This window comes from Equus przewalskii, chromosome 2, assembly GCF_037783145.1.
Source record: "Equus przewalskii isolate Varuska chromosome 2, EquPr2, whole genome shotgun sequence".
In the NCBI taxonomy this organism is placed as follows: domain Eukaryota; kingdom Metazoa; phylum Chordata; class Mammalia; order Perissodactyla; family Equidae; genus Equus; species Equus przewalskii.
The window spans coordinates 108,079,050-108,101,992 of NC_091832.1; the positions used below are offsets into that span (position 1 = coordinate 108,079,050).

General features: G+C 39.3%; 1 protein-coding gene across 3 annotated transcripts in view; it reads left to right on the top strand.

Annotated features, from left to right (window-relative positions):
* Positions 1-12,970, top strand: part of PDE5A (phosphodiesterase 5A) — a 129,705-nt gene extending 116,735 nt beyond the window's left edge. For all 3 annotated transcript variants that reach the window (XM_070609227.1, XM_070609228.1, XM_070609226.1), the window contains exons 19-21: positions 4,516-4,590; positions 5,983-6,066; positions 8,464-12,970. In XM_070609227.1, coding sequence (XP_070465328.1) covers positions 4,516-4,590; positions 5,983-6,066; positions 8,464-8,601 — 297 coding nt within the window. In that variant the 3' untranslated portion in view covers positions 8,602-12,970. The remainder of the gene's footprint in view (positions 1-4,515; positions 4,591-5,982; positions 6,067-8,463) is intronic.
* The last annotated feature ends 9,973 nt before the right edge of the window (positions 12,971-22,943 follow it).

Here is a 22,943-nt window from a genome sequence, read left to right on the forward strand (position 1 = left end):
CGGACATAAAAAGCAGTACTATAAAGCCTCTGTAATTAAAACAGTTTGGTGACAGACCAATGGAACACAATAGAAAATCTAGAATTGCATAGAACATTTAATATGTAATAAAGATAGCATTTCAGATAACTGGGGAAAAGACAGACTTTTTACTAAATAATGTTAGGATGATTTTCCCATCTTGCATAGCCAGATGGCAAAAGGCAAAATTGGATCTACTCTGCATACTTAAATTCCAAATGGAGCATAGAATTCATTGCAGAGAATTAAACCATGCAGGTACTAAATAAAAATGTTTGTGGATTCTTGTGTAACCTATGAGTGCGAAAAGTTTCCTAACTATGGCTTGACAAGCAGAAACAATAAAGAAAAACATTGATAAATGTGATTACATAAAGATGAAAAAAATAAAACTTTTGCAAGGCAAAAAGACACTATAAGTGAAGTGCAAGACAATGAAAAACTGGTAAAAATATTTGCAACTTATATCTAACAGATAGTTAATATCTCTTATAAAGAACTTCTAAAAAATAGAGAAGAAATAGGCCAACCACCCTAAAGTAAAATAGGTCAAAGATCTGAACAAAAAGTTGATAGAAGGCCGCTGCCGTGGCTGAGTGGTTAAGTTCGCACGCTCTGCTTCAGCAGCCCAGGGTTTCACCAGTTTGAATCTGGGGCACAGAAATGGCACTGCTCATGAAGCCATGCTGAGGTGGCATCCCACAGGCCACAAATAGAAGGACCCAAAACTAAAAAACAAAAACACACAACTATGTACCGGGGGGCTTTGGGAGAAAAAGGAAAAATAAAATCTTTTTTATTTTTAAAAATTTTTTTATTTTTTATTTTTTTGAGGAAGATTAGCCCTGAGCTAACATCTGCCGCCAGTCCTCCTCTTTTTGCTGAGGAAGACTGGCCCTGAGCTAACATCCGTGCCCAGCTTCCTCCACTTTATATGTGGGACACCTGCCACAGCATGGCTTGCCAAGTGGTGTCATGTCCGCACCCAGGATCCGAACCATGAACCCCGGGCTGCCAAAGTGGAAGGTGTGCACTTAACTGCTGCGCCACTGGGCCAGCCCCGGAAAAGTAAAATCTTTGAAAAAAAAAAGTTGATAGAGAAAGAAATGTGAATGGCTCTTATTCACTTGAAAAGGTTCTCAGAACCTTAGTCATAAGAAAAAAATGCAAATTAAAACTACACTGACACAATAAAACTTGTACAGAATTTCATAACAGCAAACAACTCAAACATCTATCAACAGGAGAATGGATTAAACATATGGCAGTATATTCCTTCATACGATGGAGTACTGCTCAACAATAAATAAAAACCAACCACTGACACACGCAACAATGTAGCTGAGTCTCACACACACTATACTGAGCAAAAGAAGCTGGACACACAAGAATACATATTGTGCTTTCATTTATGTGAAGTTCTAGAATAGGCAAAACTAACCGATGGTGAAAGAAATTAGAATAGTGGTTGTGAGGGGAAGGAGGAAAGAAGCGGCAGGGATTGACTGGGAAGGGGCATGAGGGCACTTTTGGGGTGATAGAAATATTCCATGTCTTGGATGGGGTGTGTGTTACTTGGTTATATGCATTTGTCAATACACTGAACTCTGTACTTATGATCTGTGCATTCACAGTATGTAAATTCTACTTCTTTTTAAAAAAACAACAACACTGAGATACCATTTCTCAATTGTTCAACTGGCAAAAATCCAAAGGTTTTACCACATACTCTGTTGGGGAAGCTGCGGGAAATCAAGGAATGCCAAATACTACAGCCCTTTGGAAGTATATAAATACACATATTCATTTACCATTACTTCTAGAAGTCTTATCCCAAAGATACACTGGCAAGAATATAAAAAAATATTTACACACAGCTATTCATTTTAGTGCTTTTGTAATCAAGAAGATTAGAAATAACCCAAATAGGGCCAGTCCCGTGGCCGAGTGGTTAAGTTCTCACGCTCCGCTGCAGGTGGCCCAGTGTTTCGTTGGTTTGAATCCTGGGCGCAGACATGGCACTGCTCATCAAACCATGCTGAGGCAGCATCCCATATGCCACAACTAGAAGGACCCACAACGAAGAATATACAACTATGTACCGGGGGCTTTGGGGAGAAAAAGGGAAAAATAAAATCTTTAAAAAAATAAATAAATAAATAACCCAAATATTCATTAATAGGGGACTGATTGAATAACTTGTAGTATATTTACACAATGACTTCTATGCAACTATAAAAAGAAATGAGGAGGCTGGCCCTCTGGCTGAGTGGCTAAGTTTGCGTGCTCTGCCTTGGTGGCCCAGGGTTTCACTGGTTCGGATCCTGGGTGCCGACCTAGCACCGCTCATCAAGCCATGCTGAGGCAGCGTCCCACGCAGCAGAACCAGAAGGACCTACAACTAGAATATACAACTATGAACTGGGGGCCTTTGAGGAGAAGAAGAAAAAAAAAGATTGGTGACAGATGTTAGCTCAGATGCCAATCTTAAAAATAAATAAATAAGTAAAAAGAAATGAGGAGTATCTGTATACTACTGTGGAGTGATTACAAGGATATGTTTTTAAGTGAAAAAAAAGGTAGAGAAAAATGTGTATGGTATGCTACCATTTATCTAAGAAGGGGGTATATATGTACATAGTTGCTTACATTTTAAAAATCCAGAAGGATTAGCTACAAAAAGTTAATGATTTCCTATAGGGGAGAAGAGAATAGGATTGAGGGAATAGGGATAGAAGCCAGAGTTGCTTGGGTGTTCTTGTTTTGTAGATTTCACATTGGAACCATGTAAATAGTTTTTATTACTATAAAATAAAATTGAATTTAAAAAAAATCACTAAACTTTGAAAATTAAAATGAAACAAACCTGATTTTGTTTGTAAAACCACACTGACAGGGACTATTTCATTCCAAGTAACATTAAAACAGTAATTTGACTATGTATCTCTAGTAGGATGTACCCTAAAAACAAAAAGAATTATCAAAAAAGCCCTGAAAACTGTTTTCTGTAATCATATTTTTAGTGTTGATTTTGTATAGATATTCAATCACTCTTCTGGATGATGTGGGATAAAAGCATATAAGAAATTATATTGCTGTTGTTGTGAATACATTTCAGTGTGAAACGTGTTTTCATGTTTCAGTGTGAGGGGAAAGATAAAGATCTAAGATGGAGAAGAGTATGCAGAAGTCCTGTAGTCCTGAATTCAAACTGGAAATATTGTATGGACTTAGATTGTGTCTTAGCTCCAAACCCTACAAGGACTTAAAAATAATGGTTCAACCTAATAGAAATGAACAAACCTTTTGCCCAGTTGAGGTTTCCAAATACCTCAACTTACAGGAACAAGGGCTCCAGGAAGAAATGGCTGATTGCGGTTCTAACGCAGGGAATGTACAAGATGAGCCTAGAACATACTGTTTAGCAGAAAGCAAGGAAGCTGTTGAAGACTGATAAGGTTATGTCAAAAGAACAAAGAAGCCAACTTAATAAGCTTCCACTGGCCAAAATGGAACAATTTGAGCATCAATAAAGATTAAAATACAATAAATATGTTTAAGTCCAAGAGTTTAAAATAATAAAAATAATAAAACCTTCCATGGTCATCTTTGGTGTATGCTTGAGAATCAAGTTATTTTTAAAATGGTAAGTAAAGTGGACGAAATCAAGCATTTCTCCTTTTAAGAATTGTACTTTAGGGTAACTAAGTAATTGATGTGGGGAATTTCCTCTTTATTGTATTTCAGCTCATCAAGGAAAAAGCAGTGGTTGCTTTGAATATCCCTTTCTGTAGCCCCTAAATTAATGGATCTAGGCAAAGATCACTAAGGGTTGCTAATATCACAAAAAGAGAGACAACCAGACACTCCATAGGCCTTGATAGGAGTACACACACAGCACTGCCTATGAAGTAGTCATGGCCAAAAAAAAAATTGAGAATCTCCATCTAATCAAGCCTTTAGTGTATGGAAAAGCAGGTACAGAGAAACGTTAAATTTCATCACAGGAATGCAATCAGCAACATTCAGACAGTGGGAAACTATAGGATAAATAACCCAGTTTATTCAACAACAAAAACCAAAATTATAAAGAAAATTTTAAAAGAGAGGGGAGGACCTGGTAGATTAAAAGAAATTTAAAAGGCATACCAATCAATCACAGTATATGGACCTATTTGATACTGTGTTTTTCACAGCACCTGGTATAACAGGTGCTCAATAAATATCTCATTGATTATGCATACAGATGGGCACACAGTACTTTTTTCCCCACTAATTGCTGGAGCTGAAATAACATGTTGCTTTTCTCTGCTTAGTTACAGAAGATTACAAACTCTAGGCTTTGTAATGAAATATAATTTCTATTAGTCATTACTGCTTTATTTTAATTTTACTGATGTGGTTGAAAGCTACAGATTTGATAATCTTCATTCAGAATCTGTTTTACAGTGATATACTTTTAATTGCCAAAATTTAGTCTGTTCTTTATTTCAGATAGCAGAACTTGTAGCGACTGAATTTTTTGACCAAGGGGACAGGGAGAGAAAAGAGCTCAACATAGAGCCCGCTGTAAGTACGAGACTGTTGGTAGGAATTATTCAAATACATTTTTTGTTGTAGACTTCCTTTCATGCTTCTATGAGATCTTTCCTGGGGAATGCAATTTCTCCTCATTTTATTTTTAAAACTTTTTTATTAGAGGAATTATATATGTTTATTACAGAAAAAAAATAAGAGGACAAAAAACTCTTTGGGTCATCATATTGTACCTCTGTTTTTGTAATTTGCTTTTTCCACTTGAATATCATAAGCTACTTTTCATTCTGACAGATGCTCTTCTATATGTTATTTATAATGATGACATGAAATAGATGTAACCATATTTACCCACCTCCTTTGGGGTAATGTCTGCAGTGTTCACTATAAACATCTATGTTACAAAATGTTTGTGTGCCATTTTTCATTATCTTGTTAGGATAAATTCCCAGACTTGCTGTGTTGAAGGGAACACAGATTTTAAAGACTTTTGATAGATACTGCCTTTTACATAGAGTATCGATCTCAAATACAAGAAAAAGATTCTTCTCAAACCATTTCTGTCCTTTGAAATGAAGTTTTCCTGAAAATGAAGCATAGAGTCATTTATTTTTTCAATTCAAATGAACATTGATGTAGCCCATACTAAATGGGACGTGGTTAAGCGATGCCCCTCCTGTCTGTGTGCAGTTCCCCCCACGCTGCTCTGTTCCCTCAGCTGGTTTCATCCTCTCTCTCATTAGTCTTTTATGGTTATTGTCTTCTATAATGTAATGGTAGGTTTTTTCAGAAGCTCAGAATCTTCTTAGAAACTGGTGGGTAGCAGAGTGCTGGTCACAGCTAATGGAGAATTTGCTTCATTTGAAACAAGCACTGAGACAGACTCGTTTCTTCCCATGGAGGTGCTGGGTTGAGTGGCGCTCCAGGCATGAACTCTTTGGAATAATCAGCAGTGACGTCTGTGTAATCTGCACTCCAAAAGCTCTGTGTGAACTGAATTATAATCAGCTGTGGTCTCAGTGGCTTCTTTCACAAAACTGAGGGTGTTTGATTTCACATCAGTAGACAATTCCAAAGCCTGTGTGCTCTCCAGATACACGTCAGTGGTTGATTCTACGTCAATGATGAACTCTGTCTGGGTCAGTGGTCAACTCTAAGTCAGTGGTTGACTCTAGGTCAGTGATCAAGTCTAGGTCAGGATCAGTTCTGGGGGTAGTGTGGGGAAAGTCATAGAATGAACAAGACAGAGAGGATCAGGGTCTTCCTGATTATTGGGCCAGTGGGGAGTACAGGAGTCTCATAGAGCTCAGGAGACGGGTATCGCCTTCCTCAGCTAACCCAGTGATTCATCTTTTTAGAGTCAACTTGCATTATGTTCTTTAAGTAAATGCAGATCCGTGTGTGTGTCTATTTCTGTGTTTCCAGGATCTAATGAACAGGGAGAAGAAAAACAAAATCCCAAATATGCAAGTTGGGTTCATAGATGCCATCTGCTTACAACTGTATGAGGTATTTATATGAAAACTACTAGACTTGCTAAACTTAGAGTGTGTTATGAATTAAAACCTACAGTAAAGTGAAGCAATTAACATTAGGTGTATATTTTTTTCTTCTTAGTCAAGAAACAAGAAGTAAAATTATCATCAGGATTGTTTATTTTGTTGATAAACATGCTGTTCACATTGAACAAGGCACACGTTTTATTTTTACTATTTCTCAAAAACTTTAATTCATCAATGCATAGCTATCTTTTGAGTGCCAACTGTGTGCTAGGCTCCAACAAACTGATATAGGGAATACTAAGAAAAATTATGTGCCAGGACTACCCTCAAGGAGGTATATGGTGCTTTCTCTCTGTTAGCATATTCTTTTTAAGTCTAAGTTTGGGCCTAGATAAGGAAAAATAATTACCAACTTTTTCTCATTGTCATAGTGTGGCTTTAACATTGTTAAGAAAATTTTTATGAGGATTAAAAGAAGGTGGCTAGAAAAATATTGTAGGTTCCTATTTCAATACACCCATTGGCGTGGGGTTTTTTTGTTTGTTTTAGGTAAAGATATTATCCCTAAAACATCCAGTTTCCTAGCTTAGATGTTTATGCCCCAAGTACAAAAAATAGATAATGTCCTTGTCTTTAAAAGTTTAAACAGGAAAATGTCTTAAGTTTTAATTATTTTGGAAAAGAACATTTATCATGGAATTATCACAGAATGTCAAGACCACAGGAAAGCCTAGAAATCTTCTAATCCAGACATTTCATAGATTCGGTAATTGAATCTATAAAGTTCATCTTCCAGGGAGATGGAAAACTTGCCCCAAGCAGGTAGTTAGTGGGAGAACTCTATCGAGAGTCCAGTTCTCACCCAAGTCCCGTTTTCTACCATCGAAAGAATTTAATAAAGAAGCCATGGCTGACGAGGAGAGGAAGAGGAGGAGTGGGCAGGAGAGGCAGCAAAAGCAAAAGAACATCGGGTGTCCGGCCTCTGTACCACTGTCTCCCCACCTTTTTTGGCATTCTGCTTGTTTACTCCTTTGCAGAAGGGCAGTTAGAATAGGGTTTCAAACACCCTTAAATATCTCATTCTTTCCATAGCAGATCTTATCTTACTGATTGGATTAAGAGTTCCTTAGTTGAAGATACTAAAGTCTCCTGATTTTTCCCCATGCCTGTAAATATAGTCAAAATTACAATCAGATCACCCATTATAGGTTTTATCCTCCCACATTTCATGTCTGTGCAAGGATTCATTTTATTTGAATTTGCTGTTGAATTCTATGTGATAGATACATCTTTTTACTATTATTATAGAAGTAATATATTATAGACAAATAAAAGAATATAGAGAAGTAACAAGAAAGATAAACTCAGGGGCCAGCCCGGTGGCGCAGCGGTTAAGTGCGCACGTTCCACTTCTCGGCGGCCCAGGGTTTGCCGGTCTGGAACCCGGGTGCGGACATAGCATCGCTTGGCAAGCCATGCTGTGGTAGGCGTCCCATGTATAAAGTAGAGGAAGATGGGCATGGATGTGAGCTCAGGGGCAGCCTTCTTCAGAAAAAAGAGGAGGATTGGCAGTAGTTAGCTCAGGGCTAATCTTCCTCAAATAAATAAATAAATAAATAAATAAATAAATAAATAAATTTAGGGGGGAAAAAAAGAAAGAAAGATAAAATCACTTAGAATTCCACTACTCTAAGATAATTCTGTCAATAGTATATGCTTTAGGACATTTTCATGTTTTCATTTAACAAAAATTGCTTGCAAAACATAATATAATGTACATCTTTCTGTTTCACATATGTTTCTATGACAATTTTAATGGCTGCAAAATAGTAACACAATATACCTTAGCCTTGTCATTGGGTATTTAAGTCATTTTCAATGTTTCCTTATTACAAAGAAATCTGCAGTGAACATTCTTGTGGCTAAATATTTATGGCACTATAGTTGGTAAATAATAATGCCACACAGAATTATAAATTAATCTTTATTATAATCTTGGGTGAAATCTTTTTAAGTACATTGTATAAAACCATTTTGTAGAAGAACATAAAAAGTAAGCAGCTCCCAATACAGTCATGCTTATGGATAGCCATCTGTACTACATAAAAGCAAAAGTACTGTTTCCCTGCAAAGCCGATTCCACACAGATCTGTCGCCGTAGCTCAGTTATGTTATTTTGGAATGTGCGCGTTTGCTCTGTCTCTCAGCATGTACTCCTTGTCTGTATAGCTTAAGAGGAATCATTCATAAATGATCCTTGTGTGTGTTCACGCAGCTTGTGAAAACCCCAACAGTGGGCCTGCTCGTGAAATTAGTGTGGCATGTGGCCCTTTGGTACAGGACTGGGGAGAGGGCTTATTTCCTGGCTTCCATATAGTTGTTTGCTTTCTTTTTCTTTCTTTAGGCCCTGACCCATGTATCAAAGGACTGTTTCCCTTTGCTAGATGGTTGCAGAAAGAACAGGCAAAAATGGCAGGCTCTTGCAGAACAACAGGAGAAGATGCTGATTAATGGGGAAAGCAGCCAGGCCAAGCGGAACTGAGCGGCCTATTCGTGCAGAGTTGAAGTTTACGGATGGTGATTCTGCAGTATGCCAGTTTTGCTATACACTGTACAGATTTGGTGTATACTTTGCCACTGCTGTATTTTTATTTTTGCACAAGTTTTGAAAGCATAGCATGAAATGTTTTTAGGGGACTATTACATTTCTTCTGTATATCTGTTTTATGCCACTGAACTGAGATTTTCAACAACACCCACTCTTAGCACATGGATAAGAGCACTGTTTGTGATATTTTGTGTACTGCAAAGTGCAAGTGGCATTCTTGCACTGAGGTTGTTTTTTTCTGCTTGGAGCTTTTAAATAATTGGCTTTGTGTTTTCTGAATTACCAATCTTTAAAGAATGTTCGGAATCTTTCTCAAAAATAAGCTAGGAGCAAATTGAATATATTCTGTGACATTTAAAACCTTTATAGGATAGAGAAAAATGCTGGCCGAGTGGATTTTAAGGGGTTTGGAGTATATTTGTCAACAAAGTATTACCGTAAGAAAAAAAGTTAAAACCGAAACAAATGGAAAGTACTATGAGGCAGCATTATAGAGAAAAAGTATTATTTAATTGATTTGCTGTGTTTGTTAGAGAACAGGCAGGAGAGAACTTTCTCATTTAGGTGCAGTACATCTATCCGGAGGCTACCCATCAAGTGTCTTCAGTCTAACTCAGCTGATGGAAAGCACGGGAAACCTTTTGAGAAGATCCAGTCACTGACTATGGAGGGATGAGTGTGTTCCAAGAAGGGAACGGCCATGGATGTCTGTCAGTGAAGAAAAGCGTTCTGTTGGAAGACCCTTTTGAGAGTCAGTGAGTGTTTTGAATACTGAACTTCCTTTTTTCAATAGCCTCCTCATCTTTTATCTCCTTATAAGTCAACAGCTTAAATCTCAACGGGAAATCGAGAAAAAAGTGATAATTGGAGCACTGACCTGAGTGAGATACAACTACAGATAAGAGGGTACAAAATAGATCATCATTTTTCTCTTTGTCAAACAAAATATAGAGAAAAGTTTTAATTATATGGACAGCAAAGGGCTATCCTTGATATTGGAGTCAAAAATTAAATTGAGGGAGCAGTAAGGTAAGAAACCTTAGGCCTGTGAATAAAACTTAGCAGTATTGAGTTTGTGATTGAGAAACTGCCGTATTTTGGTTTAGAGGCAGGACTAGTCAACCCAGAATCACAGAAGTTTGGGTGTGTATCCTAAACACTGGCCCTGACCTCACAGTTGGTGGTATTTACTTCTCATAGCTTTTAGCACATTTAGAAAATGTTAACGTTTCCTTAGAATTTGAGCCCATTTAAGTGGATTCCCATTGTACATGTGTGCCCCTAAATTGACATGCATTCAATATTGGAGAAGTAGGAAATGAGTCGAGCAACTGGTTAAGGAAAGGAAAACCTGCTCCAAATATATGGAAACATTTGGACTTGGAGAGAGTAGGGAGGTATTTGCTTGATTTGTTAATTCCCTTCCTCTACTAAAAAAAGTTCTGAGTTTCTATCTCTAATTTAGACAGAAATCTCTTGAGGATATGGTAATGCAGCATTCTCAAAGACCTGTCACTAAAACATGTTTTCCATTCATATTTTCTCTAAATTGCCTAAAATTCAATATGTTTATTAAGTTTTTAAAATTCTGAGTGCGTATATGTATAGTGACATAATGTGGCTTTCTTCTTGCCATTCAAGTAAAAAATAAAGCGCAAACAAATTGTATTGTATTGCCATTACTTTGTAGTGGTAAAGGATAGTCTAGAAAGTTATCACCTATTTAATGCTGTATGTATTATTATTGTAATACTTGTATTTTTCAGGATATTATTCTATTTTTATTTTACATCATACAGATGAGATCTGTAAGGTTGCCTCTTGGTGACACTGGTGTGTAAATTACACAGACTGTCACTAAAATCATGTAGCTACATACTGGTATACACCTATGCATGCACACATAATTCCTTAGTTTATAAAAATTGTTTAAAGAATTTCAGTCTTTAATAACCTTTTTTTCATACACATCATGATTTAGCAGTGATGCTGAAATCTGTAGTCATATACTTTAGTAGTCTGTTTAGACCCCTCTAACATATGTCACTGAGATTTTTAAAAACATAGAGACCATGTATGGAGGATTTGTATGTGTGTCATTGTATCAAGCAAGAAGAGATATTTAGATTAGAAATTGGTTTGCCTTTAGATAATGGTTTATTTTACTTTACTGGTTTAGAAATTAAAAGAAGGGCAATGCCATGCCTATTTTATTTTATTGTTGGATATTTTAGTTCATACAGAAGAAGAGTACTCTTTTAGGACTGGTTTGTTGGTTCAAATAATTTTTAATTTTTAGGAAAAATCATTCCATACATGAATTAATATCTGGTACATGGGCACAAACCAAATTTTTTGTTCTTATGTGAATATTTCCTTTCTAGTATCTTCTCAAGTTGGAAAAAATATATAGTCTTCCTCCACCCTACCCTATATTTATATTACCCATAACTAGTAAGAAGTTGTTCTTGTCCTAAAGTAGTTTGTTTTAGTTATAGTTGAGTAACATGGTACCATTTCAATTTTCAGCCCCAAAAGTCCCCACTATTTTACTAAGTTGTTAGGAGATGTCTGAAAAATTGCCTGGCCTTATATTTTTCAGAGGACTGGTCTTTGCCAATCGCTGTCCTGTGTGAACTTGTGTAAGTCCCTTAACCTCTGTGTGCCTAATAAGTTGTGCCATTAAAGGAGTTCTGTTTGGGCTAAGTCTTTGTCTTCAAGGAGGATGTCACGGAAGGCAGCTATTATGTCAGCTCTAATGGGCCCTGGAGACCACTGTCAGAAATGGGATACTGGGCTACAGAGCACAGTGATCTAATCCCACATGTCATTTCTTATGTTGAGTTTCCAAGACTGAAAACGCAAACACAGTACATTTATTCACCTTCTCAGGCAGATCGCTGCTGACTGTGAGATGTAGAGCTCTTTGAGCATCTCACCTCAAGGTACAAACCCTGGATGATGATGATGTCACCACTGATCTCATAATTATGAAGAATAGTGTCCTTTGATAGGAGTATTGGAGATAAGAAAGTGTATGCCAATATATTGAAGATATTGGATTCTGGGAGGAAACTTGTCACAGGTAACATTCTAGACAGACAGGTAAAATGCCCAGCAGTGAAGTGCCTTTATTTCAGCATTAGAGCACAGATGTTAGACCTACTCCAATCTGATTTCACTTTTCCTGTGTTTTTCACCAGATTGTACTCCTAAAATTTTACAGGCCATCACAAGCAGTGCTGTTTTGTTTTGTTTTTACAAGATCGATTTAAGGTGAGAAGGGAAAAAGAGTAACTGTTGTCCTCTCCTGTGAACAACTATAGTTAAAATAAGGTGGTATAATTTAATTGCTCAGCATCAGACATGCATTGATCCACCTTTTATTGAGTCCCTGCCACATGTCAGGCACTGTGCTCAGCCACGGAGACGGAACAGTCTCTGCAGGAAAGGCTGGATAAGAGACTTAACCAGCTTCTGATCCTGCTGACTGAAGGTGAAAATAACATTCTATCACTTCCGTTTTCGTCTGTAACATATATTTTATACAGTTTTCTGGGGACCTTTACCTGGAACTTATTAAGAATCTGTTAGTGAACATCCTGTCTTCTTGCAAGTATGAATCACTTGGCCTGTTGATAGCTTAAAGAATATCCTATGTAAGGAGTCATATATTCCACTGTCTAGGTTATTTTTCCATATGCTGGCCAGGTAGAGAGTACTCAGAGTTCTCTTAGACTGCTAAATTGTGCACAGTTTTGGACCCCTTCTGCTCCACCACAGGGAGCGAGGAAGAAAGCATTAAAAGCTCACTTTGACCTTCCATATATTTCTCAAAAGCCTGTGTAAACGTGTCTTAATGAATGTTGTTGACAGCAATGTAAATAGTTGAAAATATAAATTTCTATTACAGTTTAAGAAAAAAAACCCTTATGAATCATCACTAGCCACTGTTAATATCTATTTGTATTCTTATACCTTTTCAATATATTTGAACAAATATATAGTTTCTGGCACTATTTTTGTACTAGGACAAAGGAGTTACTATGTATATTATGTTTAGCTTTTAAGTCATTTTAAATAATTGTGAAGGTTGATTTCTTGTCTTTCCTCTCCCCCACCATGAGAACCATTTCAGATGACTCTTCTGTGATAAAATCACTTTAAAAGAATACTTAGCCACCTGTGATCCCTAAAGTCAAGAGATAGTCAGGGTGGTTTTCCATTGTGAAAATTCTTAAGAACCTGTCATTTGTTTCCTCATTTTGCCATGCTTTGTAAAAATAAAAAGAATGAATAAGTAGGTATGAGTCTTGTGTGATTATTAGGGGACTTTGAATGTTAAGGACAGGGGATTATTAGGGGACTTTGAACTTTAGGCAGGGAGAATGGGTCCAATAGTATGAGAGACTTTAATCAAACTAACCTATGGTTCTATTAGCTGAAAAAACTGGTTTAATAAAATCCTTTCCTTATGGTGGCCGACCTGGTGGTGCAGTGGTTAAGTGCACACGTTCTGCTTTGGTGGCCTGGGGTTCACCGGTTTGGATCCCGGGTATGGACATGGCACTGCTTGGCAAACCATGCTGTGGTAGGCGTCCCACATAATAGGTAGAGGAAGATGGGCACGGATGTTAGCTCAGGGCCAGTCTTCCTCAGCAAAAAGAGGAGGATGGTGGCAGATGTTAGCTCAGGGCTAATCGTCCTCAAAAAAAAGAAAAAAAATCCTTTCCTTAGCCTAGACTCCCCTCAGTAATGGTCTTCTTTTTATTAATATCCTTTCCTAGAAATCTGAGGGTAACAATTTCCATACACCTCACTTCAAGATCCTAGCAATGCTATGGAGGGTGATTATTACCGGCCTCGTGTTGTGTGAGGAGCTAAGGGTTAGGAGTTAAATACTTGCCAAATGGCATGAGCTGGATTCAAGCCCAGATCTGTCTAGTTTCAAAGCAGGTGTTTATTCCACTTAGCTCTCTTCTTGAATTTTAATTGTAAAAGGTCCTAAATCCATACTTAGTGGATCAAATGGGCTACCCAGAAGCCTTTGAGATAAGATTTCTGTCACTGGCAGGTTTGGTTTTGTTTGCCTTCCTACAGTCAACATTCCTTTAGTTCATCTGGTAAGAACTAATGCCCTGCCCTCACAGAATCCCAGATACTACCGTGCTTCAAGGCTGCTGGTCTAGAGGCATGGAGGTGTAATTAAATGCAGAATTTCTGATTCATTATTTAGTTTTGCCACTAAACAAGCCCTCTTCCTGCAGGGCACAATATCTAGGCTATGCCTAATTCACAAAGCTAAAGACAAAAATAAAATGAAAGCTCCTATAAAACAGTATTTTAGATTTTCTGACCACTAGAGAGCACCAGAGTTTCAGCTGCATTTAAAGCAGTAAAACTCCCACTAAGGAGTAACCCCTAAAATGGTCTTACGGAGCTTCTGGTCCCTCGGAGGCTACACACAAGGGCAGAGACAGTCCTATCTCTGCACTCAGGGTGGGAGTGGAGGCTGGCTCAAACTTGAGGCTTCGGAGACGCTTCCCCAAGGGTGTGGCATCTGCTTTAGCCAAGTGAAAAGGGAGAAGAGTATTCCAGGCAGAAGAAATGTGCAAAGACCTAGAAGCAGCAGTCTAGAGAACCTGAAAGCTTTCGCTCGACTTATTTAAATACGTGTAAACTTTATACTTATGAATGATAAGGATTAAAAATATATACAGTATAAATATTAAATATACTTATAAACGTATAAAATAAAGCAGATGTCCTTTAAATGTATATTTGAGCTCTTAAGAAAGTAAGAGAAATCCCCAGAGGCCAAAATAAAGCTAATTAAAAACCCAAGCAGTAAGCATATGAGCTGATACTGTCAGACTTGGGAATATTTGCAAATCTCTGTAATGAAGGCGTTTTAATGTCCTCCCAAACAGGGAAACATGGTCTCAAGACCCTGTGAAGCATTTAGGGAATGGCTCTCCAAGTAAGGCTGAGACCTTTGAAGAGCTATGCCCTCAATGAACACATAGAAAGTGGGGGAAGTCCACTCAGACACAGGAAAATATAAAGGAAGCATTGCCTGTCTTAATCTGGGCTCTGGGTAAAAAATAAAAATCATAACATTGGGTCTACCCTCATAGTCACACAGATTTGGGGTCTGAATATGATCCAGGACTACCCAGGTTAAATTGTAAGCACAAAAAGAAGTCTCAGGCCAGTAATATCCCTGGACACCTGGCAAAAGCAAAGGCAAAATGTCTTTGGAAGAAGACAATCTCAAACAGGCCCATAAAATTTCCACAGAAATCATGCCACTAAAGACATATTCATAATTCACCATTGCAAAACCCACGAGAAAATTCACAATGCACAAAAGTCAGAAGCCACAAGACTGCAGGATCAGATCCCCAAGAAATTCAGACAATAGAGCTCTCTGATGGAGGCTGCTGGGAAGAATCATTGATTTCTCACTCTTGTGTTTCCAAAGGAACACCCCTAAGATGACACTCTTGGTCCCTTGTCCACCTCTAACCCAACCCAGTCAGATGCCTGACTGGAGGGTGACAGCCATCAGTCCACAGTCCTTAAATGGGTGATGTTAATCTAATAAAAAGCAGTAAATGCTGGGGATTTGTTTCTTTTCCTTACCTTTTGACCCTGATCTAGTGCAAGTTGGAAATCCTAGGTAAGTGTGTCCAGGTATAGAGAGGTGTGTCCCAAGGTCTAGCCTGCTGAAGGGGTGGGGACTGAAGCAGGGAGTGTTAAACCCATTTGACCATGGCATGTTCTCCAACCTAAACATGTTCCCCAAACGCCTTATTTACCCGACCAATTCCCCAAAGCTCTACACCAGCCAGAGTCACATGGTTTCCTTGGGAGTACTATGCCTATCTCCTTTAATGAAGGCTTTCTAGACTGTTCCTCTGCAACCCCAATGGGCCTTTTTCAATCAATGTCCTCTCCAGCCTCTGATCAATGTGGTAAATCTGTGCCTTCCAGAGTCTGTCGTAATATGTGCTGTTCGAGGAACAGAATGTGCAAATAAAGAACATTGTTAACTCACCTCTCCTTTCTGCTGGCGGCTGTTAGAAGACAGGAGTGAAGTCAGCTGTGAAAAACATCCCATTTTAGAAATGCAGTGAATAGTTCAAGAAAAGCACTGTTGGAAGATAGGTTGTTCTGTTTTACATTTAAAATTCTGAAAAGTAAATTTAACATGACTAGAAATTATTCACATTTTTCTTCTGCCTGTTCTAAGACTTGGATTAGTGATGATCATCGACAAAGCACACTAACAAACTCTGAGTCGCTGGAAGCCAGTATTCGCAGGCAGCACAATGGATGAGGCAGCTCATGAGTAATAATACAACCAATATGAATAAACAGTATTAGGGAACTGCAGAGGCTAGAAGAGCTATATTACTTTCATACAAACGTTTTAAAGAGCCGTGGCATTGTGAGGATAACAGGGTTGCTATTTTTACTCTCAGTGGGAATTATGAAATTAGGGAGGAAGAACACATCTGACAATAAAAAACATAAGCAGATGGTTCTTGGACTTGAACAAGAAGAGGTGGTGCCTGGATACTACCAATGCGAACTGATTTTCACACGCACTACTTGGACAACGAACTCTGTAAATATCTCTTCTCTACTTAGTTTTCTAAATTTTCATTGAAATATCATTGTATTAGTTTCCTATTGCTGTTATAATAAATTACCACAGATGCATGGACTTAAAACAACACAAATTTATTATCTTACAGTTCAGGAGATCAAAAGTCTAAAATGCGTCAGCAAGGCTGCATTCCTTCTAGAGGCCACTTCCTTGCCTTTCTGAGCTTCTAAAGGCTGCCTGCACTGCTCAGTTTGTGGTCTCTTCCTCCATCTTCAAAGCCAGCAACAGAGCATCATCAAAGCACGCTCGCTCTCTCTCACATACATGCACACTCTGACACTGACACACACACACACACACACACACACACAGGACCTACCTCTGCTTCCTCACATTTCCTTCTCTAACATTCTGATAAGGACCCTTATTATCTTAGGCCCACCCAGATAATCCAGAATGATCTTCCCATTTCAAAATACTTAGTGACAATTACATCTGCAAAGACCCCTTAGCCACATGGGGGACACGTTCACAGGTTCCAGGGATCAGGATGTGGGCATCTCTGGGGGCCATTATTCTGTCTGCCACAGTTACTATCTCTCACATGAGCTCATGAATTTTGTAATACCTATTTTTGTGTGAGATTTTTTTAACAGACTTTATTTTTTTAGAGCAATTTTGGGTTCACAGCAAAATTGAACAGAAAGTACAGTTTCCAGATATCCCATCCCCCCACAAGCAGTCTCCCCCACTATCCACATCATACACCAGAGTGGCACAATTGTTACAGTCCATGAACCAACACTGACACATCATTGCCATCTAAAGTCCAATGTTCACATTAGGGTTCACCCTTGTTGGTGTACATTTTATGGGTTTGGACAAATGTATAATGATATGTATCCATCATTATAGTATCAGGGTAGTTTCATTGCCCTGAAAATCTTCTGTGCCCTGCCTCTGCATCCTTCCCTGCCCCTAACACTGGGCAACCACTTAATTTTTTTTAATTTAAAGAATTTATTTTTTTAGAGCATTTTTAGTTTCACAGGAAAATTGAAAGTATAGAGATTTCACATATACCCCCTGCTTGTATCCATCACTATAGTATCATACAGAGTAGAGTCACTGCCCTAAAAACCCTCTGTGCTCTGTCTATTCATCTCTCTTCCTGCCCTCAGCCCCTGGCAACCACTGAGTTTTTTTTTTTTTTACTGTCTCCGTAGTTTTGCCTTTTCTAGAATGACATATAGTTGGAATCGTACATTACGTAGCCCTTTCCAATTGGCTTCTTCCACTTAGCAATGTGCATCTAAGATTCTTCCAAGTTTTTTCCTGGCTTGCTAGCCCACTTATGTTTGGCTCTGAATAACATTCCATGCTATGGATGTTCTACTGGTAATAATACATTTTTAAGTCAAATTGTTTATATATAGACGAGCTTCACACACCCAAGGGGCTGCCCTGTCCTGAAGCCTCAAGAAAAACTTAAATTCTGTCCAGTATACTCCTTTTAGGCAAGCAAAGAATTTATATGATAAAGCAGATTTTATGAGGTTTTTGAAAGACATAAACAGGCTGGCCCCTTGGCCAAGTGGTTAAGTTCTCGTGCTCCGCTACGGTGGCCCAGGGTTTCACTGGTTCGGATCCTGGGCACAGACATGGCAATGCTCATCAGGCCATACTGAGGTGGCGTCCCACATGCAACAACTAGAAGGATGTACAACTAAGATATACAACTATGTACCAGGGGGATTTGGGGAGATAAAGCAGAAAAAAAGATAGCCAACACTTGTTAGCTCAGGTGCCAATCTTTAAAAAAAAAAAAAAAGATATAAACAAAATGTGTTAAATGCCCAGTGGACTGGTAGACTTCTATTATTGTTATTATTACGATGATGATAATGATGAAAGATTTCTATCCCAGAAGTTAAAATAAAAGCTTTTATTCTAAAGAAGACAAAACTTGACTATTGAAAGCACACCTAGAATGAATTAAACTTAGATTATGCTTTGCCATTTACCAAGCTCTTTCACATACATGACCTTACCTCATCTTTACTGCAATTCTACAAAACAGGCATTCTTTTCATTCCTGATTTTCAGATGACGACACTGAGTCTCAGAGGCTCAGCTGTTTCACATCTTATACTTTGCAGAGTTGCCACCTGAACCCAAGCCTTCCCACATCAAATCTGGTACACTCTGCATTACACAATAGTTTCACTCTCTAAGGGTTCCAATTGGTCAGGCTTTTATTATATAAATCAGTAATTTTCAAAGTGTGGTTCCTCGACCCACAGCATCACCATCACCTGTTGAAAATGCAAATTCTGGGCACCATGCCTGATCTACTGAGGGTCAGCCCAAGCAATGAGTTTTTTATTAGCCCTGCAGGTTATTCCGATGTACACTAAAGTTTGAGAATCACTGATCCAAGACATTGCTCTTTTCATCTAACTTTTTACAGTACCAAGATGACGGAGATAATGAGACACAGCTACACAAAACCGTTTAAAGATTCAATGATTAAAGTAAGCCTTTCATTAAACTCCTAGAAGTCTGAACAGCAACCTCATTGAAAACTTTGTTCTCTCTCTAACTATATGGATTTTTCATCTCAACAAAAGTACATTTTCCATCTATGTAGGGAGGAGAGAAGTCAAAACATGGGGGGTTTCAAACAGTTTCAGCAGGGGCGGAGCAGGATAATCATGATGATTTCCAGAGCTTCCTGGCCTTCTACATCATCTACAATTGCTTAAGAAGGGCCTTGAAAGATTAGCTCATTATCAGTCCTCCACCCCCTCATAGATCTTATCCTTGGAGAAAAAACACTTAACTGCAAAAGGCCAGAATGATGAGATTACGTCCTCTCACATTTGGAACAAAGACAAATTGGATGTGGCATGTCAGCCGGAGAGGAGCAAAGTGAGAGCTGACATTTTATCTGTAATAGATACCCTTACTGGTGATTCACCAAATTGTTTCTAGATCTGGGAGTAGAGGGCGAAAGTGCTCTTTCTGATATATCATCTAAATATGTCCTGATGGGTTGGATTAACATCCAGGAGCAATTTGAGAGGGCAAAGACTCTCGCCAGCCTCCACCCCAAAGGTCCGACAGTCACTGTTCATTATCAGGGCCAAGGGGTCAATCCAGTTTTGAAAGGGGCCCTGGGGAAGACTGGCAAAAAGCATCCCTGAGGAAAAGCAGTCCATTCAGGTCTATCAAAGAGAATAAGCATTTCAAAGGAGCTCTGGGAGAGGAGGTGAGGCCAGTGGGGCTTTCATCAGAAGCCAAAATCCAGGGTAGGGCTGGCCCCCGCTCAGCCCTGGGCCTTCCTTGCTGCTGCAGTGGAGCCTCTTCAAAACCTGGGTGAACTCCAGATGAGGATGGGGCTTCCAACTCTACAAGAAGCGAGCTCTTCCCCAGCCAGGGAAGAGGCCCTGATGACCAGCCTGCCACAGGCACAGTGAAGCATCTTCCTGCCCTGAGCCCTGCACCTTAGTCGGCCCCAAGAGCTGTGAAACCTGTGTCCCGGGCACAACTGGCAGGTGATTTCATGCCCAAGGAGGCCTTTTCTATATAACTACCAGAAGACAATTCTCTGCATTACTGAAAGGGCTTCTAGCAGAGTGGAGGGAAGGAGGGGACATTTATTGAGCAGTAACTTAGGTGCCAGGCCCCTTCCATACATTACCTCATTTTATCCTTACAACCATCACATTAAGTAGGTAATTTTAAAACAAGGCAGAGAAGGTTAGGTTACTTACTCCGTCACAAGCTTGCAAGTGGCATGACTAGAATATGAACATAGGTCTCGCTTCAAAGTCCCTGCTCTCACTGCTGTGCTGCCACAGCAGATGGGGCCCAGCGCGCTAACCAGCTGTCTCTGAGAGAAGGTCACTTCAGGCCCTCCTGGGTGAGTTGCCGCCCACAGATCAATGGGGGTTACAGTGTAGACATCATCTGTGCTATCCTCCTTGGCCTGCAAACACACATCCTGATTACACTGCCCTGACAGAATCATTATACACTTCTACCCATGAAGAAAGCGTTGGAGATCCAAAACAGCTGAGTCAGGGGTCTTCCTCAGGATGATCCTGGTGCAGCCTATTCCTTTCTCCATCCAAACCTCCTTCCTCCATGTTACCCCCATACATCCCAGTTAAATGGAAATCCATCACCAATTGTTTCGTTATCTCTCAACATGAGGGGAAAAAAAGGGCTGAGGTGAGCATTTTATTGCAAAGGTAGCGATACATTTGCTGCAATCTGCTTCTTTCAGCATAATCCTCTAAGTGCTCTTTTATTTGCCCTGAAGCTTGATACACAACATAGTCATAACCATAACCAAGTCATATCAATGATATTTCAGCCAGTTAATCATTTGTGATGGCCTGAGTCAAAACTTCTGTGAAGTTTGTTTTCTCATTTTCAAGTTGGTCAAACTAACCTTTTGTAGAAAGATTGCTTTCTTCTTGGGGCATATATCTAGCTTTCCCCACTGGAGACTTATTTATTTAACTATTACAGAATAGTGATGTACTAATGAATACGTCCCTTCATATTTGTCAGCTACAGTTACACCCTTCCTTTAACAAGCTATGTGCCAGGACAATTCCACAAGAGAATCCAGTCTCCAGGACAAGGTTTCTGGGCAGCACTAACCTGGGTTTTGCTTGCCAGGCAGAGGAAACAATTTGGAATGGAATAGGAGAGCATGTGCAGGCAGCCCAGGCTGTTGAGGCACGGCCTGGAGGTAGGAACACTTACCCTCATCTGTGAGAGCTGATTTTACTGTCACCATTTGGCCGACGAATCTACTTTAGGAACTTCTCATAAGGAAATAAAGATGTGCATACACTGCAAAGGTGGGGCATCGGCCTTGAGGATACAATATATACTTATTAATAACCATTTTATGGTGCTCTATCCTCAACAGGTAGAATACATGGGTCTGGGAAATAAAGTAGAAGTGGCCCTGTTGCCATCACTTCCCACTCCTTCAACTCTGGCCTCTTTGAGTTAGAAATCCTATTTCCCAAGAGACCAACAGGCAAAAAAAGAAGTCACCATCCTGGCAGGAGTAACTGACCCAGAGTATCAGAAGATAGGGTTCCTCATACACAATGGGAGCTGGAAGGTATATGTTTGGTACCCAGATGATCCACTGGAGCGCCTCTAGTATTTTTTGCCAAATTCTGAAAGAAAATGGATAAGTGCAGCAGCCAAAGTTTGAGAAGGGCATGATGGCCAGTCCCAAGCTCCTCAGGGAAAGCCCCCAAGGGCAAGGCAAATCTAGAAGAAGAGATTATAAGCATCAGTTGTGACTGCTAGGACAGCTGCCACCACTGGGTTAACAGCTCATCCCACTAACCTTCCCCTGCTCCCCAGAAAAAGGGACCAACCAGGATCGCAGAGGAGCTGTTCCCAGATGAGGCAAACTTACATTAAGCAAGAAAGAAGTGCAAGAGGTAGATTTTAGTGGAGTCTGTGGTGTACTGACAGAATTCATCTCCCACTCTAGCTACCCTCCCCCAACCCCAGATACACGCAGCACCAGGGCACAAAGGCATCATTGGCCAGGCTATTAGGACCTTTGACTGCTAACAGTGTCAGCTCACAGCTGGGCCCAGAAGTTGTCCTGGGCCTAAGGGAGCTGCCTGGCTCAAGGTTACACCCTCTCTCCAGGGGCAACGTGCATCCTATCCAGGGTCACTGAGGGGAATAAAGACCCAACCTCCTTGCCTAAGTGAGGACAACTCTGAAGGGCTATTCCAGTTCCAGAGCTCCTCAGAGGCCTGGCCGCCTTTGTTGCTCCTGCATAGCAGATCAAGTTCTCCCCCTGCCCAGTCCTGCTGCTTTCATTCACTCACGGGTGTTTTCCCCAGAGCGCTCCCCAGTCAACTTCCTGCACTGAATTCTCTGTCGTCAAGTCTGTTTTTCAGGGTATTCAGCCTAAAACAGATGTGAACAGCGGTAATGGCTAAATGGGGGGATTACTGAAGGTTATTGTCTTCTTTTTGCTTATCTCCATTTTCTGATTTTCAACAATAAATATATTACTTCTATAGTAAGAGCTATATAGGCCTACATACACATATATGTGTATATAACATCTCTTAGAGTCACTAAGTTCAGGGGAAAAAAGCCACTTAGGTGTGACCTACAACATACAAAATGAAGAGAAGAAAAACCAATATAAATAAATATATTAGTGAAAAAAATTTGATAATTTAGACAAAAGGAAAACATTCTAGGAACAAGTAATTTATTGAAACTGGCTCAAAAAACTACAAAACATGTACAGTATAATAACATTAAAGAAATTATATTGATATTACACATTATGTATAATATACATATTACATATGATGTGTATTATATGTATTACTATAATTAAAGAAATTAAATTGTTTTAAAAGTTTTCTCATAAAGCAGACACCAGGCTCAAACAGATTTGTAATGAACTGTCCCAAACTTTTAGAGGAAAAATAATTATTGATGAGGATGTGGCCTCAGGAAACTCAAATACACTGTTTTAGGAAGGGTACATTTATATACCACCGTGAAAAAGTATTTAGTATTATATTTCCCTCTATTTTAAAAAGTACTTTAAATTTTTTGTTGTTTTGTTTTTTGGGTTTCTTTTTTT